This window comes from Heterodontus francisci, chromosome 19 (genome assembly GCF_036365525.1).
Source record: "Heterodontus francisci isolate sHetFra1 chromosome 19, sHetFra1.hap1, whole genome shotgun sequence".
NCBI lineage: Eukaryota > Metazoa > Chordata > Chondrichthyes > Heterodontiformes > Heterodontidae > Heterodontus > Heterodontus francisci.
The window spans coordinates 76,030,912-76,050,276 of NC_090389.1; the positions used below are offsets into that span (position 1 = coordinate 76,030,912).

General features: G+C 44.1%; 1 protein-coding gene across 3 annotated transcripts in view; it reads left to right on the forward strand.

The window, feature by feature from the left end:
• The window catches only part of LOC137380213 (solute carrier family 26 member 6-like), a 117,604-nt gene extending 102,643 nt beyond the window's left edge, over window positions 1-14,961 (forward strand). For all 3 annotated transcript variants that reach the window (XM_068052017.1, XM_068052018.1, XM_068052020.1), the window contains 5 exons: window positions 193-435; window positions 2,576-2,630; window positions 5,234-5,373; window positions 7,194-7,253; window positions 12,725-14,961. In XM_068052017.1, coding sequence (XP_067908118.1) covers window positions 193-435; window positions 2,576-2,630; window positions 5,234-5,373; window positions 7,194-7,253; window positions 12,725-12,745 — 519 coding nt within the window. In that variant the 3' untranslated portion in view covers window positions 12,746-14,961. The remainder of the gene's footprint in view (window positions 1-192; window positions 436-2,575; window positions 2,631-5,233; window positions 5,374-7,193; window positions 7,254-12,724) is intronic.
• The last annotated feature ends 4,404 nt before the right edge of the window (window positions 14,962-19,365 follow it).

Below are 19,365 nucleotides of genomic sequence, written 5' to 3' on the forward strand. Positions count from 1 at the left end.
GCTAATCACTAGGAAGAAAAGTTCCGTGGTTTTCCTGTATATGGACCCAAAGAAATAGGTGAAGCAAACATGCTGAAGCTCCTTTACTCCTTCCTATCACCTTAGTTTGTTATGCCTATGGAATATTCAATGTACTATTAGGTGTTGCACGTTATAGCAATGTTTTTAAATGCAAAAAATTAACCTCTCTAGAAACGAAAAGACTTTGAATCAGGATCAGATGGCCTAGCCACCATCAGCGAGATTATTGATAATGATACATCTATCGGCTTAGAAATGGAATCGGGTCCTGACTCACCATCTAAAGTCAGCAAGAAGCCAGAAGAGCACAGTCTAGAGTCGCTTGGTCTTCCAAAACCAAATGTTCATTCCCTCATTCTCGACTTTAGTCCTGTCAACTTTGTGGATAGCGTCTGCATCAAGATTTTGAGAAATGTAAGACAAGCCTTGATTTCATTCTACTTTAACTTTAATTGTTATTTTTGTGCTCATCAAAATTTTTGCTGCCAAATTTCTTCATCAAGCACACATGTCAAGTGTAACAAGATAGACTGGATTTTCTACCCATAGAGAAGCTAACCCTACAGATAGCTCCCTTTGTTTTGCCTTAATAATGTTCTTCGACCCTGTATCATAACAGCACACCCTACTGGACCACTGTGACACTCAATTTCCTGCACCAACCACCTTTGGCACTGTTAACATTAAGGCCAGTTATGGTACTATGAAACGGAACCCAGTGGGAATTGGATTAAGATGGCTAAAGCTCAGTTCAATTATGTTCCTTACAGCTGTCAGCCGGAGAAAACTTTCATCTCATCAATCTGGGCTAGATTTAAACCCAAGTCCCTAAGGTGAAAGGGCCACAATCTAAACCACAGTACCATCTGCTTCCCATCCCATGTTGAAAGCTAACCCTATCGAAGATGTGGCACTCTGATAAGCTGCAATATGGAGTGGTAGGCTGCCTGGCATACTGCCTTGGCCACAGGTCAGGCAAGAGGTACTGAGACGACACCATTCTTTTCCACAGGTAGGCTGGTAGATCCTACAAGAGGAAACATTAGACTCCCATGCTGTTGATCCAGGTTCAAATCAAAGGTTTGACCTGCACTCCTTCACGCTCGTTCCAATTTTCTTTGTCAGATCATTTGATGCATCATCTTGTGGTTTCTTGGTGAACTGCATGAAGTGGTGGACGAGAGCCCTGGTCGTTCAAATCTGGGTTTCTTCCCCAACGTCCAAGAATAATAATCTGTGCAGAATAATCAGAGGCATCACAGCACAAGCAGGTTTCTGGTATTGCTACCACTTACGCTTTTTAAAACAGATTAAAATAGAATGAATAAATTCTTCCATCTTCAAGAAAAAATAAAGTTGGAGCAAGTCACAATGTAGAATCTTGTCTCACATGATCAATTTTTATTCTCTCTTGTATTTTGAGGGAGACCAACTTTGTAAAATGAAATGTTTCTCAGGTAGGGTGGCACAGCTCCTTGGAACAACAAAGTGCTAAGATGGCAAGATGAAGGCTCATGTCATGATTGCCTAGAGACCAAGTTGCCAATCTCACCTTGTACTGGTCTGGGAGACATGAGGTTCCCAATAGAGAAAATGAGCACATCAGGTTGAAACTAAGTAAGAGTAATAAAATAACTTTTAAAAAGCCCTCTGGGAGAAAAACTCTTCAGTAAAATACTTAGGCAAGTGTGCTTGACTTCTGATGGTTTTTTTTAAGTGGGACAGATCATACACGTCTAGTTATATTTTTTCTGCAAGATGGTTCTCGGGTGCCAAAGTTTTGGGAGCAAGTATTTTCAACTCATGAGGCAGAAATGTTAATAAGACTGAGATCCCACTTTGTGCTTTTGACCATTTCAACTTCATACAAATATCATTTTGCCCCTTTGAAGTAAGCAAAACAATTTCATCGAATCAAAGAATAGTACAGCACAGAAGGGGGCCATTTGGCCCATCAGATCTGCACCAGATCTTTCCAGTTAATACCACTCCCAGCTCTTTTCTCATATCCCTTTCTCATATTTTCCTTCAAGTATTTATGCAATTCCCTTTCGAAGGCTACTATTGAATCTGTTTCTGGCACTCTATCAGACAGTGCATTCCAAATCCTAACCACTAGTTGCGTAAAACAGTTTTTCCTCATGTCACCTCTGGTTCTTTTGCCAATCACCTTAAATCTGTGCCCTCTGATTATCAACCTTTCAGCTATTGGAAACAGTTTCTCTTTATTTACTCTATCTAAACTCATCATGATTTTAAACACCTCTATTCAATCTCCTCGTAACCATCACTCGAAGGAGAACAACCCCAGATTCTTCGGTCTTTCCACGTAACTGTAACTCCTCATCCCTAGAACCATTCTGGTAAATATCTTCTGTACTCTCTCCAAAGCTTACACATCATTCCTAAAGTGTGGTGCCCAGAATTGGGGCTGAAATAGTGTTTTATATAAGTTTTGCATAACTTCTTGACTACACCTCCATTTATAGGAGCCTGTATGCTTTATTAAGCACTTTATTAACCTGTCTTGCTGCTCAATGCTTTTATATTCCAGATTTTTCGGGATTATAAGGAGATTGAGGTTGATGTGTACCTGTCAGGATGTCACTGTAAGTATAAGATGAACCATTTGAAATGGGATGTGCTTGTTTTTCCAACATGAAATTGCAGCCCATTTGCTGTGTGACATGCTGCCTAGAACTGTAGGGATAAATGTAATGACAGAAGGTATGAATAGATTGCCTTCCATTCTCCCCACACCACTCCTTTGTAACAGTGGAAGACGACTTGCTGGCTTAGCTGGTAAATTAAATACTGATTTTTTTAATTCTTTCATGGGACGTGGGCATCTCTGGTAAGGCCAGCCTTTGTTGTCCATCCCCAATTGCCCTCGAGAAAGTGGTGTTGAGCCACCTTCTTGAACTGCTGCAGTCCATCTGGTGCGAGTACTGCTACAGTGCTGTTAGGAAGGGAGTTCCAGTCAGGATGGTGTGTGGCTTGGAGGGGAGCTTGCAGGTGGTGGTGTTCCCATGCGTGTACTGCCTTGTCCTTATAGGTAGTAGAGATCATGGGTTTGGAAGGTGCTGTCAAAGGAGCCTTGGTGCATTGCTGCAGTGCATCTTTTATATGGTACACACTGTTGCCACTGTGCTTTGGTAGTGGAGGGAGTGAATGTTTAAGGTGGTGGATGGGGCGCCGATCAAGTGAACTGCTTTGTCCTGGATGATGCTGAGCTTCTTGAGTGTTGTTGGAGCCACACTCACCAAGGCAAGTGGAGAGCATTCCATCACACTCCTGACTTTTCCCTTGTAAATGGTGGACAGGCTTTGGGGAATCAGAACTAGTGGACACAGTTTAAAAATAAGGGGTCTCCCATTCAAGACGGAGATGAGGAGAATTTTCTTTCTCTCAGAGGGTCATAAGTCTGTGGAATTCGCTTCCTCAGACAGCAGTAGAGGCTGGGTCCTTGAATATCTTCAAGGCTGAGTTAGATCGATATTGATAGACAAGGGAGTCAAGTGTTATGGGAACAGACAGGAAAGTGAAGTTGAGGCCACATTCAGATCAGCCAAGATCTTATCAAGATTGGCGGAGTAGTCACGAGGGGCCAAATGGCTTATTCCTGCTCCTAATTCATATGTACATATATTCGTATGTAGAAGGCGAGTTACTCACCTCAGAATTCCCAGTCTCTGACCTGCTGTTGTAGTCACAGTATTTATATGGCTGGTCCAGTTTCTAGTCAATGGTAACCTCCAGGATGTTGATGGTGGGGGATTCAGTGATGGTAATGCCATTGAATGTCAAGAGGAAATGGTTAGATTCTCTCTTTTTGGAGATGATCATTGCCTGGCACATGTCTGGCGTGAATGTAACTTGCCACTTATCAGCCCAAGCCTGAATGTTGTCCAGGTCTCGCTGCATATGGACACGGACTGCTTTAGTATCTGAGGAGTTGCAAATGGTGCTGAATATTGTGCAATCATCACCAAACATCCTCACTTCTGACCTTATGATGGAAGGTCATTGATGAAGCTGCTGAAGATGGTTGGGCCTGGGACACTACCCTGAGGAACTCCTGCAGCAATGTCCTGAGACTGAGATGATTGGCCTCCAACAATCATTTTCCTTTGTGCCAGTGGAGAGTTTTCCCCCTGATTCCCATTGACTTCAATTTTGTTAGGGCTCCTTGATGCCATACTCAGTAAAATGCTGCCGTGACATCAAGGGGGCAGTCACTGCCACCTTCCCTCTTGAGTTTAGCTCTTTTGTTTAAGAATGGATCATGGTTGTAATGGATCAGGAGCTGAGTGGCCCTGGGGGAACCCAAACTGAGCGTGGACTTCAATGGAGAGTAATATTGAGCAAGGAGTAAAACAAGAGTTGCACCCAATCCCATCAGTTTCCCAACAAAATGGTTAAGTTAAAATTACCTCCAAAGAATCCAGGAAGGTCCCAGATTCAATCGGTACTGTGTTAGTTGATCTTAGCCAGGCAGCAATAGAGGGGCCATAATTATTATGGTTTGTACAAGCTTACCTATATATTGGCACATGGGATGAAATCTTGGCAGTTATGATGGGATCATGCCCATCGACGGCCTCCATGGAGCAGCCAACCTCCGCCAGAGTCTGTGGGAGGGCACCTAATTAACACAGGCGGCTTGTGCCACTCCAAGTCCAAATTTATTCTACATGGGTTGGGGTGCTCAGACTCCTCCCCGAGCCTCCCCTCAACCATGTGTAGGGGGCCATTCCTGAATTTTTTGTTTTAGTTTCTCTTTTCTTTTGGGTCCAGGTCACATCCCAGTAGCGACTTCTAGGGATTAGTAAGCCTCACCTCTGTCAGTATACTGGACTACAGCAGGTCCCTCCTGAGCAAGGGAAGCAGGAACTTCCAATGTACAGAGATCTTGACACTCTCCCCCCACCCCCCCATCCCCACCCCAGGCCAGCCCCCTTGGCATCATTAGTCTTGTAAGTGGCAGGCAGAAATTCCACCCCTTACAAGGCCACCTACTGAGTCGCAATGTCAATGGGAATCCAGAATATCCAGTTGTTTTTCTTTCTCCAGGACAGAATTCTGCCAGAGTTATAGCAGGAGTCTTCCAAACGCATGAGGAAATTCAGCGTCAGTATATATATCTAATATGAATGTATATAGAACCAATCCAGATCAACAGTTGCTCTTAACTGAATTTTGCTTCTTTCAGGGGCTATTGTTCAACAGTTTGAACAAGGAGAATTTTTTGGGAAAAACATCAGCAAATCCCAGCTTTTTACCACTGTGCATGATGCTGTTATGTACTGCATGATGAAAAACAATCCATCTACTGACCAAGCACTCCACATGGTCTGTCACCTTCATTTTTATCTTTTATCGCTATGTAGTTCTACAGTTTTATTCATAAGGGGCCCTTTTATCAGGATTTAAACAAGTATTTGCTGAACAGCCTTGTGTACAATGAACAAACCTCAGGCAAGTCTTGCAATTAGAGGGAACCATTTTTTCCCTGCCCTCTCTCCCCCTCACAGAGTACTGGACATATTCACAGCTAAAGTTATGTGATGTGGTGTAGATTCACTCCTTCAAAAAGTGTTCTGGTTAGGAATACACTTAAGGTTATAAGACTAAATATGGGCATAGATGGTGTAATATTGTATGGAATAATGGTCCATGAACTGCCGGCACCATTGAAATGTCATCCCAGGAGGGCAGGAGGGGTGGAGGGGGAATCGTGAAAATAATGTACAATGTAAGTGTTGAGGGGAGTAATCCAATCTCTAGTCTGCAGTGTGGGTAAGATCAATTGAGTGGATTATACGTAAATGGTGGGGTAACTCAGGACGTGTTTGAGAAGATTTAGCAGCGTGACACCACTGATTACTTATATGCTCCCCTTCCTTACTGGTTCCCCACAAAGCAAGAGAATTCACCTGGAACAGATGATGACCCTGTTAAGAGTAGAAGACTAGAGAAGAGTTTGACAACAGGGAAAGTGCTTTCAAATGGACAAGTGCTAATGCAATTTCCACCCTCCACCCCGCCGTACCACAGCCATGACTAGATCTTGTCTCAAAGACACTGGAGTAAATTTTCACCTTCACGACATGGATGGTAATCTGGTGAAGCAGATTATCTATCCATTGTAGGACCCATCCAGTTTTTAGTCCATTGAAGGGAATGGACTGAAAGTCGGGTACTTCTACAATGGACAGGTTCTCCACTCTGCCAGATTACTGCCCATGTTGTGAAGTTGAAAATGTGCCCTACTAACATTGTATTTCCACCGCAAAGTGGTTTCACTCATTTAAGCAGTCTCCAACAGAACGTGTTATGAAAATGTCACTAATACTGTAAGACGAACTGTCATACCATCAAGAGAGAGGTGCTGAGCCAAAGTCCATAAGAAGCAACAGTTTAAGGAAGGGTCACCCATGATCACCTTTTCAGCATGGTTTGGTTCAGTTGGTAGCAGATGGTTGTGGATTCAGTTTCCACTTCAGTGCATAATCTTAGCTAGCACTTCCATATATGACTGGAGTGGTGCTGCATTGTTGGAGGTACCGTCTCTTGAATGAAGCGTTAAAGTGAAGCCCTGTCCGCCTGTTCCAGTTGTTCAAATGGATGTGTAAGGTCACATGGGACTATACATAGGAATATAATACAAGAGTAGGTTATTCAGCCCCTTCAGCAAAGAACAGCATGGAGCCCTTCAGTGGTCAGGCCAACATTCCTCCCTCAACGAACATCACCAAAAATAAATTAACTGGTCATTTCTGCTACTTGTGGGGACTTGCTATTTTGAAGTTGATAGTTGGGTTTGCCTATCTAACAACACAATGACTGTACTTCAAAAGCATTTCATTGGTTGTTGGATGACTTGGGGACATGATCAGTCATTGTATGAATGCAAGTCCTTCTTTTTCTTTGTCTTTTCTCTTTCTCTTTTTCTGTTTCTTTCACCATCGTGTACTTCCTGGCAGTTGGTTCGACAGGGGTCTGGCAGACATCTGGGAGCAGGTTTCCTGGCTGCTCCATTGACCATGGACAGACTGAAGAAAGAGAAAATTGTTTTTGAAAACGTGCTAAGTTTCCTGTAAAATGGGAAAGGTTTATGATGTTCCCAACTCCTGAGATTGAGCTATAATATTCTGATCCCTTCTTCACAGAATGGAACCCCTGCACTGTTCCCCTCACAGGACCAAGAGCAAGAGTCCGCCCCTGCCAGTGTAAGAAACTTTCTTTATATAATGTTTTAGATGTTGCTTAATGTCAATTAAACTTAATAATCTCTGGAAAACACCAGTGGAAATCATTCTGCACCACCAGGTTCTTGGCTAGATCTGCAGACTTTGTCATGGCTACAAAAAAAACCTGTTTAAATCTAATGACCCAGATTTTACACCTCAGTGCTCCTGGTATGTACTGTGAATGAGTCAGAAAGCTTTAAACTCTCAGCTCATGACAGTTGAAAAATGATAGGCTCTGGGTGTCATAGTTATACAGCACAGAAACAGGCCCTTCAGCCCATCAAGTCATTGCCGGCCGTCAAGCACCTATCTATTCTAATCCCATTTTCCAGCACTTGGCCCGTAGCCTTGTATGCTATGCCGTTCCAAGTGTTCATCTAAATACTTCTTAAATGTTGTGAGGATTCCTGCCTCGACCACCTCTTCAGGCAGTGTGTTCCAGATTCCAACCACCCTCTGGGTGAAAAGAGTTTTCCTCAAATCCCCTCTAAACCTCCTGCCCCTTACCTTAAATTTATGCCCCCTGGATATTGATCCTTCCGCTAAGGGAAAATGTTTCTTCCTATCTGTCCGATCAATGCCCCTCATAATTTTGTATACCTCAATCAGGTCCCACCTCAGCCTTCTCTGCTCTAAGGAAAACAGCCCTAGCCTTTTCAGTCTCTCTTCATAGCTGAAATGCTCCAGCCCAGACAACATCCTGGTGAATCTCCTCTGCATCCTCTCCAGTGCAATCACATCCTTCCTATAGTGTGGTGAACAGAACTGTACACAGTACTCCAGCTGTGGCCTATAGCATTTTATACAGCTCCATCATAACCTCTCTGCTCTTATATTCTATGCCTCAGCTAATAAAGGCAAGTATCCCATATGTCTTCCTAACCACCTTATCTACCTGTGCTGCTGCCTTCAGTGATCTATGGACAAGTACACCAAGGTCCCTCTGACCTTCTGAACTTCCTAGGGTCCTACCATCCATTGTATATTCCCTTGCCTTGCTAGTCCTCCCAAAATGCATCATCTCACACTTCTCAGGATTAAATTCCATTTTCCACAGCTCTGCCCATCTTACCAGCCCATCTATATCATCCTGTAATCTAAGGCTTTCCTCCCCACTATTTACGACATCACCAATTTTCATGTCATCTGCGAACTTACTGATCATACCTCCTGTATTCACATCCAAATCATTAATGTACACTACAAACAGCAAGGGACCCGGCACCGATCCCCATTGGTCACAGGCTTCCAGTCGCAAAAACAACCCTCCACCATCACCCTCTGCCTCCTGCCACTAAGCCAATTTTGGATCCAATTTGCCAAATTTCCCTGGATCCCATGGGCTCTTACCTTCTTAACCAATCTCCCATGCGGGACCTTATCAAAAACCTTACTGAAGTCCATGTAGATTAAATCAACTGCTTTATCCTCATCTACACATCTAGTCACCACCTCGAAAAATTCAATCAAGTTAGTTAGACACGATCTCCCCCTGACAAAGCCATGCTGAATATCCTTGATTAATCCCTGCCTCTCCAACTGGAGATTAATCCTGTCCCTCAGAATTTTTTCCAATAGTTTCCCAACCACTGATGTTCAACTCACCGGCCTGGTTTATCCCTGATACCCTTCTTGAATAATGGTACCACATTCGCTGTCCTCCAGTCCTCTGGTACGTCTCCTGGGGCCAGAGAGGATTTGAAAATTTGTGTCAGATCCCCTGCAATCTCCTCCTTTGCCTCACATAACAGCCTGGGATACATCTCATCTGGGCCTGGGGATTTATCCACTTTTAAGCCCGCTAAAACAGCTAATACTTCCTCCCTTTCAATCCTAATATGTTTATTTTATTTAGAGATACAGCACTGAAACAGGCCCTTTGGCCCACCAAGTCTGTGCCAACCATCAACCACCCATTGATACTAATCCTACACTAATCCCATATCCCCACCTGTCCCTATATTCCCCTACCACCTACCTATACTAGGGGCAATTTATAATAGCCAATTTACCGATCAACCTGCAAGTCTTTGGCAGGAAACCGGAGCACCCGGTGAAAACCCACGCAGACACAGGGAGAACCCAGAATTGAACCCGGGTCGCTGGAGTTGTGAGGCTGCGTGCTAACCACTGCGCCGCCCGAGTATATCACAAGAAATCTCTTGATATCTGGGCCAAGGCACTTAGTCCAAATGGACCAACAGGCAAGGAAAGTAATCCCAGTGCGATTCAACTAGCATTTTTGATCATCCAAACAGCTTGTTTGCAAAGAGGAAGAGGGAAATTTTAACTTTTTGACCAGTCAGGAGTGGGGCAGGGTTTCTCAGTAGCACGAGGAAAATCCATAAGTCTGGGTTTCCCCATACACCTGAGGAGTTTTAACCCCACAGTATGTGTGTGACATCACTGACAGGCTCCCCACCTGAAAGTAGGCCTGATTGACAGATTTGGCTTTCAGTTATGTAAGGAGCACTGTAGAAAAAGCCATAGGAGCAGGTAGGTCTGATCCCTGAACCCAGTGAGAGTGGGGGGGGTGGGTTACAATCCCTGGGGAGAGGAGGGGAGTGGTTTCCGATTCTAGTGGGGCTGGTCCGATTCCTGGGGGGATCCAAACCTGAGCTGGCAGTGTGGGGCGAGGGGTGTGTGGGCGAGAGGGTTGTAAATTGGAGGCTTGAGGGATGGGAGGCCAGGACAAATGGGAGGGTCAGTGGCCTCAGGGGTGCGATTGGAGGCCTCAGGCGTGGAAAGGGCGAGATGGGAGGCTTTGAAGGCACGATTGGTGGCCTTGGCTGGGGGAGATTGAAGGCCTCTTGGGGGGAGATCATTGGGGTGCTTGGAGGGGGCTGTCCGAGGGTGGTGAGGCAGGTACGTTGGGTCCAGCAGGTAAGTGGAAATTTATCGCCTTCATTAAGCTCACACAAACACAGAAGCAAAATACTGCGGATGCTGGAAATCTGAAACAAAAGCAGAAAAAGCTGGAAATACTCAGATGCAGCCTGACCTCCTGAGTATTTCCAGCATTTTCTGCTTTTGTTGCCTTCATTAAGCTGTCAGGTTTCGTGAGGCCTGGGAATCCTGGATGGCTGGAGTTAAATTTGAAATGGTGGATTAATCTGAGGCTGCCAGCCTCATTATAATATTTAAATTGCCAATCCGCCTCCTGGGGGCGGCTTGGTCACTCACGCCCCTCCCACCCCCATTAAAACCAGAAGTGGGCGGGTTCTGGTTGGGATTCAGATTTTTAATACTTTAATTTCCCACCCGCACCCTCCCATTTTTGGGGTTCAAATTTCCTCCCCAACCCCCCAAATACTCAGCTTGCAAAGCAGAAAATACTGGCAATGCAACATCTTTAACCAAGGAGAACAGTGCATGGGCCAGCTTTAGGATAAGTGGAAATGCCATGCGCAGGGTTTTTACTTACTTGCCATGGGAAGGTGGAGTAAGCACTTGGTTCAGGAGTGATCTGCAGGTCTTGTGCCAAAGATTAAAGATTAATCTCCAGAACATTGCCGCAAGTGACCCAAGAGTAAAATTGTAGGGTCACGAAATAAAATCCTGCATTTTTTCATTATCTTTGAACATTTTCGGTTGTTATCTCTAAAAACATTGGAGATGGGGCGAAAAATGCTGTTTCAGTAACAGTCAAGATTAATCCAATTGGTTAACAATAGTCTGTTCCCTTTCTAATTGGCTTGGGGAGGCAGTGGCGCCTGGAGGATGGACCAATGGCAGGTGTGTGGGGGCGGGGAGGAAGGGGGTTCAAGTCGGAATGTCATGTGATGAAACCTCCAGGAATATACCCAAGCAGAGTTGGCAACCCTTATTATACCACTGTACCACATAACATCCCAACCCACAGAGATATAAAGAAAAAATAATTATGAATTGGAACTAAAATCAGAAAATGGAAGAAATACACAGCAGGCTGTCAGCATCTGAAAAGAGAAGCTAAGGATTTGGGGGAAGATCCTTCATCGTGAATACACCTGTGAGCTCCCAGCCTCAACAGTGGGGTCATTGTGGGAACTTCTCTGAAAAGAAGGAGAGACCCTACAAATATAACAGGTTCTGAGAGTGGCATTTTGCTTACCTTCCCACTCTATGACATATTTTACCCTCTTCTGTGTTCTGCAGTAAATCTATTGGCTTTTGGGAAACAGTGAACACACCTGACTTCCCTCAATAAGGTTCTTGCACTGTTTGCTAAGTGCAATACTGTCACCTAATGGTACCTTTGATAATAGCATTGATTAGTCCAGTATTACCAGATCTTGCCATCAGTATAAATGCTCATTTTGATTTATGATTTAGAGATACAGCACTGAAACAGGCCCTTCGGCCCACTGAGTCTGTGCCGACCATTAACCACCCATTTATACTAATCTTACACTAATCCCATATTCCTACCACATCTCCACCTGTCCCTATATTCCCCTACCACCTACCTATACTAGGGGCAATTTATAATGGCCAATTTACCTATCATCCTGCAAGTCTTTTGGCTGTGGGAGGAAACCGGAGCACCCGGAGGAAACCTACGCAGACACAGGGAGAACGTGCAAACTCCACACAGGCAGTACCCAGAATTGAACCCGGGTCGTTGGAGCTGTGAGGCTGCGGTACTAACCACTGCGCCACTGTGCCGCCCCTGAAAGAATGGCAGACTGCCACGTGCAGTGCCTTACTTGGATGTGTCTGAAGTCTTGGAGCTTGACTTCCCTACGTGATCCTACAAATGGTCTTGGAGGCTTAGTCACTCATATAAATGGTTCAGCCCCATAGCCGTCATGAAAAGAATTTGGGGTGAAATAAAAGCTGCTGATGCCCTCATTTGTCATCTTTGGGGCAAACCCTCTTCTCCCTCCGTAAACTTCAGCTTATTCAAAGCACTGTTTCCTGTACCCTATCCTACAAGTCCCATTCACCCATTACCCCTATCCTTGCTGACCTACATTGGCTCCTGGTCCCCCAAAACCTCAAATTCTATCATTTCCTCCAGCTCTACAACCCTCTCCCACCTCTCCTAACCCTCCCCTCCCACCCCAGCCCCTGTAACCACCATTGTACTGTCTGTTTTTCAGACTGCAACCTCATGTTTATTGCACCCCCCCCCCCCACTCCCTTGAGCCCATCTTTGGCTTCTGTGTCATTAACCATTCTAAGTCCACCCCTCTGGAATTCCCTTACCATGTTCCCTCTCCTCCTTTAACACCTCTTTGACTAAGATTTTGGTCACCCCTCCTAACCTCTCCCTCTTTGGTTTGGCATCAGTTTTCCTTATTCCTCTACTCAACCCCATAGAACATTTTTCCTATGTTATGGGGTTGCTGATGTTGTCACTATTATTGTAAGCAAACTGTGATGGTTGATGCAGATTAGAATGCAGATCCAGGTATTAAAAGAAAAAATGGAAATTAGAAATATTTTCTTCTTTTTGTTCCTTTTAGGCGATGGCCACCAAGTTTTAAGATTGGCGCTGGGATGTAAAATCTGTATCACTTTGGACGAAAATGTCAAAATCTGGAGAAAAAACCCAGAAGATTTTGATTCTCGCAGCATCTTTAAGAAAATCTAAAAATGGCACGTTTTAAAATAAGAACACAGGAAATAGGAGCAGGAGTAGGCCATTCAGCCCATCAAGCCTGCTCTGTCAGTCACTAAGATCATGACTGAACTGATCATGCCCTCAACTCCACTTTCCTGCCTGCCCCCCATAACCCTTGACTCCCTTGTAAATCAAATATTTGTCTAACTCAGCCTTGAATTTATTCAATGACTCAGCCTCCACTGCTCTCTGGGGTAGAGGATTTCAAAGATTAACGACCCTGAGAGAGAGGAAATTCCTCCTCATCTCCGTCTTAAATGGGAGACCCCTTGTTCTGAAACTGTGTCCCCTAGTTCTAGATTGCCCCATGAGGGGAAACATCCTCTCAGCATCTACCCTTCAAGCCTCTTCAAAATCTTATATGTTTCAATAAGACCACCTCTCATTCTTCTAAAGTCTATTCAGTATAGTCCCAAACTGCTCTACCTTTCCTCAAAAGATAACTCCTTTATTCAAGGAATCAACCCAGTGAACCTTCTCCTAACTGCCTCCAATGCAGGTACATCCCTCCTTAAATAAGGAGACCAAAATTGTATGCAGCACTCTAGGGGCTGGATTTTAACAAGCCTTCGATGTCGTCATCCATGGCAGGGGGACCTGATGATGGCTCTGGATGAGGTCTGACCTTGGACCTTGACGCTGGAAGGGCCCTGCCCGATCCTCCATGGCAGTCACCCCGCTGCTGGGTGATGGGACCACAATTTAAATATGGTAAACCATAAAATTAATAAATTTAAATACACTTACCTCCAATCTTGAAGGCCCACTGCAATCTTTGGCGCAGCAGCTGGCACTCCCGTGCCTTCAGATCCCGTCCAGGAAAACACGGCACCACACTGGTGGGGATGGGGGAGGAGGTAAGTTTGTCAGTGCGGGGGTGGGGCATGGGATCAAATAGGTGTAGGGGATGGTGGGAAGGGTTGAACCTTAAACTTTGTGCAGTTTGGGGAGTAAGGTCAGATATAAAAGGTAAGTGTTTTGGGGGGAAAGACCAAATAGTTATTGTAAGTTACTGTAAGTGTTATGGGGATAAAAAAAGGGGCATAAGAAATTTATTTATTTAATTTTGGGGTGATCTTTCTTTAAAAATTTGAATATGCCAGCGGGGCTGGCTGCCCTTTAAAACTGGCGCCAATGACTGCACACAGGCAGCTGACGCCATTGCTGGCGACACACAGCCTGTCCCCTCCACATTTTAAATGAGCCTCCGCATTTAAGATCGCGGTGGCTCTTTGGCGTGCAGCCTACGTGGACAGGCCGCCATTTTTCGAGTTTGTCGCCAATATCGGCGGCGGGCTCTTAGAATCCAGCCCTAGGTGTGATCTCATCAACGCCCTGTTGTAACAAGACTTCCCTATTTTCATACTCCATCCCCCTTGCGATAAAGACCAACATTCCATTTGCCTTCCTAATTACCTGCTGCACATGCATGCTAACATTTTGTGATTCATTTACAAGGACACCCGAATCCCTCTGCACCACATCATTCTGCAGTCTCTCTCTATTTAAATAATATTTTGCTTTTCTATTTTTCCTACCAAAGTTGATAACCTCATATTTTCCCATCTTATAGTTCATTTGCCAAATTTTTGCCCACTCCCTTAATCTATCTATATCCCTTTGCAGACCCTTTGTGTCCTCTTCGCAACTTGCTTTCCTATCTTTGTATCGTCAGTAAATTTGGCTACAATACTCTCTGTCCAAGTGATTACCAATTTTTAAGATATGTTACCAAAATGTACATTTCTAAATTAGCTAATCCCCCTTCATTTTCTTAAATTCCGTCATATAATTATCTGGTAAGTTAAATTATAAATGTACAATATGTTGTACTCAGATTTGATGATTAAAAATGTATGGCACATGATTAGTTTCTCCGTAACCTTTAAAATATAAAAAAAGTACAAAATTTGAGGACAGTACTTAATTGATATATATTCTTTAAATAAATGTTGTTGTTTTATGTGTTTTATTTTTGATCTTCGTGTAAAACTGCTGCTACCATCAAATTAAGTCTAATAGAGTTGGAGTTTTGCTATCAGGATTTTTTTTTGACAATTAAACCATTAAAAAGAATGACTCAATTGTGTGTTCCATTCATATTAATTTAGAAATACATATATTATTGTTTATGCAGTAAGTGCTCATAAGAGCATTGCAGGATCTGCTAGTTACTGCAGGTTGTAGTGAAGCAGTCAATAACCCTGTCCATTTCCTGTTTCCCATCACACTGCTCCCCATGCCCACCCCACCGTTTCTCAATTACTTCACTGACTTTATCATTTCAAATGTGTTTGAATGTCCTTCTCAGCAACTTGTTCTGGGTAACTTTCAGCAAAAGAGGCATCCACACTCACCTTTTAAACAAAAGATATTCAACACCAAAAAACAAAGAGGGGACAGAGAGAAAAAAAGAAAAAGAGAAGTAAACCAAATTGTGTCAAATTTAATGATAGTTACTCCGGAAGATTATTCATCATTTTTCTAAAATGGATTTTAAACAACCTACTAAGGCTCCTGGCTTAAGTGGAAGTATCAGGTGTAAGCTTTTTGTCTTTGTGAGCGACCCAAGTGTGTACCATGAAGCCTCATGATTCACATAATATTTAGATGAAGATTCCACTAATCTCCAGATATCCCAGGCTGCCAATACCAACAGATCTTGGCGTTCAGCTTTAAGATATTAAAGATGCCAATAAGAGAGCAGCTCTTGTAAAACAGACTTTTCCGAAACTCCAGACTTCCAAAATTAAAACAGAGAATACACCACGCTAAGTGCAAATAGAAACTGAGTTGTTGGAGCTTTGTGGCCAGAACGACGGAGCTCATAAGCTGCATATTGTCCAAGGGCCATTGTGCACCCCAGGGCTTATCATTAGGAGGAAGTAGCCAAGCCTGTAAAGTTGCCATTGGCAATTGAGATCAGTAACTACATCTCCTCCAATGGCTTCTCCTCCCCGTAGTTGGACAATTTGTAAGGGGAGTGTATTTTTATGCCATGTTTTTATTCAGCTATCTGCTTGTAACAGTTGTGCTGGATTTCAGTTTGTGTTTTATCTGTTCTGTCAAATTGCAAAATGTGCTTGTTACAGATGTAAGCTGGGACTTGGTGATTTTGTGTGCAGTTTGACAAAGGGTGGTAAAAACATGGAGTGCGGAGGACATCAGGACGAAGGGAGAAGAATTCTGACCGAAGACATCATCCCTGGGGCTCATATTGGACTTCTTAAAAATAAAGGCAGTTCAACTGAACAAGGACCCACATACACACAGACAAGTCAGGACATGCCATTAAGGTGATAGCCCAGGACTACTACAACATCAGACAGTCTGTCTACAACAGCTCTCATAGACAATGGCCTCTTATATGTGTGAATGGTTTTCTCCAGCCTTATCAAGATGTAGATATCACATTGCTGGCATGCACCTAAGACCCCCCTGTTGAGAGCAGGATATGACAACATGCACTGGTCAGGACACTGAACCCCAATCGGATGACCCAATTCGAGGTATTATCTTATATGTCAAGGGATCAGGGGTCAGAAAGGGGCATAAAGCCACAGCCCACAAGGACATTGTTGCTGCAACTAGGAAGAGTGACCTGGTCAGTCACTGAAGACATGAAGAGAACTTGTTGATGGACTGACCACCCGAGGATAAACTCTTGCACGCGGACTTACCAACTACCAGTACTGTGAGGATATCTGTATAGTTTGGGTAGAAGGTAAATAAAGTAGTTTGTGAGAACAAATTCTTTATGTTTCCTTATTATGTGCCATTGATATCAAGAGTAAGACAAGATTCCACAATATTTGGGGGAAGGTACCTGGGGTAAATGAGTGACTGGCTTACTAATTACCTCTGGTGTGCCCCAGGACTCCATTCTTGGTCTCCTCCTGATCATCATCTACATGCTATCCCTCAGAGACATCATCTACAAGCTTGGGATCCGTTTCCATATTGATGAAAATGACACCCAGCTCTCACTTTAGACCACATTGCTGACTGTGTACTGATAGGGCATCCCCATCCCAAGCACCAGATGTAGCTCCACCAACCTCAGTGGTTCTGGTGCAGCTGTCCTTCATTACCAACCCCTGCATTCTGAGAGAAAATGGCAGCAGTGGTTAAGATCTAAAATTGTTAAACACTGTGTTAAGGTTTGGAAGCTGTACAGTGCCTAATAGAAAGATGCTGTTCCCCAAGCTCATTTGAGAATAGATACCAAGTCAAGGACAAAGACGTCAGAGTGGGAATCAAGAATTAAAGTGGAAAGCGATCAGAAGCTCAGGTTACATTTGCAGGCTGAATGGAGATGTCCAGCAAAGCAACCAACCAATCTACGTTTGGTCTCCCCAATGTAGTGGATACTGTATTGTGAACAGTGAATATATATGGAAGAAGTACAAGTAAATCACTGTTTTACCTGGATGAGTATTCTTCTTGTAACCAGAGAGAGAATTAGCAGGCTGTTCATTCCTGGGCAATATCACAACCAAGTCTGAATCTGTCCTCACCTGGTGCTCATATGCCCACATTTTCTAGCATCGGTCATTGCATGGCAATCGGAAGTGACTTTATTCTCCCTAGTCTAGTTTTTCTCTTGTAAGTAAAAGGAGCTTTGACTAGGTTATCTCATGATTAGATTCTGCCTTTTTTTAATTCATGGCATGCGAATGTCGCTGGCTAGGCCAGCATTTATTACCCTCCCCCAATTGCCCTTGAGAAGGTGGTGCTGAGCCAACTTTTTGAACTGCTGCAGTCCATGTAGTGTAGGTACACCCACAGTGCCTATAGGGAGCGAGTTCCAGGATTCCGTAACAATGAAAGAACGGTAATATATTTCCAAATCAGGAAGGTGTGTTACTTGGAGGGGAACTTGCAGGTGGTGGTATACCCATGTGCCAACTGCCCTTGTTCTTCTAGCTGGTAGAGATTGTGGGCTTGGAAGGTGCTGTTGAAGGAGCCTTGGCTAGTTGCTGCAGTGCATCTTGTAGATGGTACACACATTGTGCACTGGTGTTGGAAGGAGTGAAGGTTTAAGGTGGTGGTTGGGGTGGCAATCAAGTGGATGGTGTCAAGCTTCTTGAGTGTTGTTGGAGCTACACTCATCCAGACAAGTGGAGCATATTCCATCACACTCCTGACTTGTATCTTGCAGGTGTTGGACAGGCATTGGGGAGTCAGCTGGTAAGTTAATCACAGTGTAAAACCCAGCCCCTGACCTGCCCTTGTTGTCACAGTATTTATATGGCTGGTCCAGTTAAGTTTCTGATCAATAGTAACCCCACAGGATGTTGATGGTGTGGGATTCAGCAATGGTAATGCCATTGAATGTCAAGGAGAGGTGGTTAGAACTCTCTTGTTGGAGATGGTCATTGCCTGGCACTTGTGTGGCATGAATATGATTTGCCACTTAATCAGCCCTTGTCTGAATGATGTCCAGATCTTGCTATATGGGGGCACGGACTGTTTCAGTATCTGCAGAGTTGTGAATGGTACGGAACACAATCATTAGTGAACATCCCCACTTCTGACCTTATATTGGAGAAAAGATCATTGATGAAGTAGCTGAAGGTGGTTGGGCTTAGGACACTACCCTGAGGAACTCCTACAGCGATGTCCTGGGGTTGAGATGATTGGTCTCCAACAACCACAACCATCTTCCTTTGTGCTCGGTGTGACTCCAGACAGTGGGAAGTTTTCCCCCTGACTCCCATTGACTTCAATATTACTAGGACACTTTGATGCTGCACTCAATCAAATGCTGCCTTGATGTCAGGAGCAGTCATTCTCACCTCACCTCTGGAATTCAGCTCTTCATCCATGCTTCGACCAAGGCTGAAATGGGTTCTGAAGCTGAGTTGTCCTGGCGGAACCCAAACAGAACATTGGTGAGCAAGTTATTGGTGAATAAGTGCCGCTTGATATCCCTGTCAACAACACCAACTATCACTTTGATGATGATTGAGAGTAGACCAATTGGATGTTAATTGGCTGAATTGGATTTGTCTTGCTTTATGTGTACAGGACACACCTGAGTCAGTGTTGTAGCTGTACTGGAATAGCGACTAGCGGCACAGCTAGTCCTGATGCACAGGTCTTCAGGACTACAGGCAAGACATCGTCAGGGCACATAACCTTTGCAGTATACAGTTTGCTCACACTGAAATATGTGGAGTGAACCGAGTTGGCTGACGACTGGATTCTGTAATGGTGAGGTCCTCAGAAGGAGGCTGAGATGGACATCTACTTGGCACTTCTGCCTGAATATGGTTGCAAATGCTTCAGCTTTGTCTTTTCCACTCACATGCAGGGCTCTGCAATCATTGAGTATGGGAATGTTCATGGAGCTCCTCCTCCCATTAGTTGCTTAACTGTTCACCTCTATACCACTTAGAATGGTGTTAGTGCCACATAACATGATGGACGGTGTCATCCGTGTGAAGGTGGCATTAGTCTCCACAAAGACTGTGTGGTGGT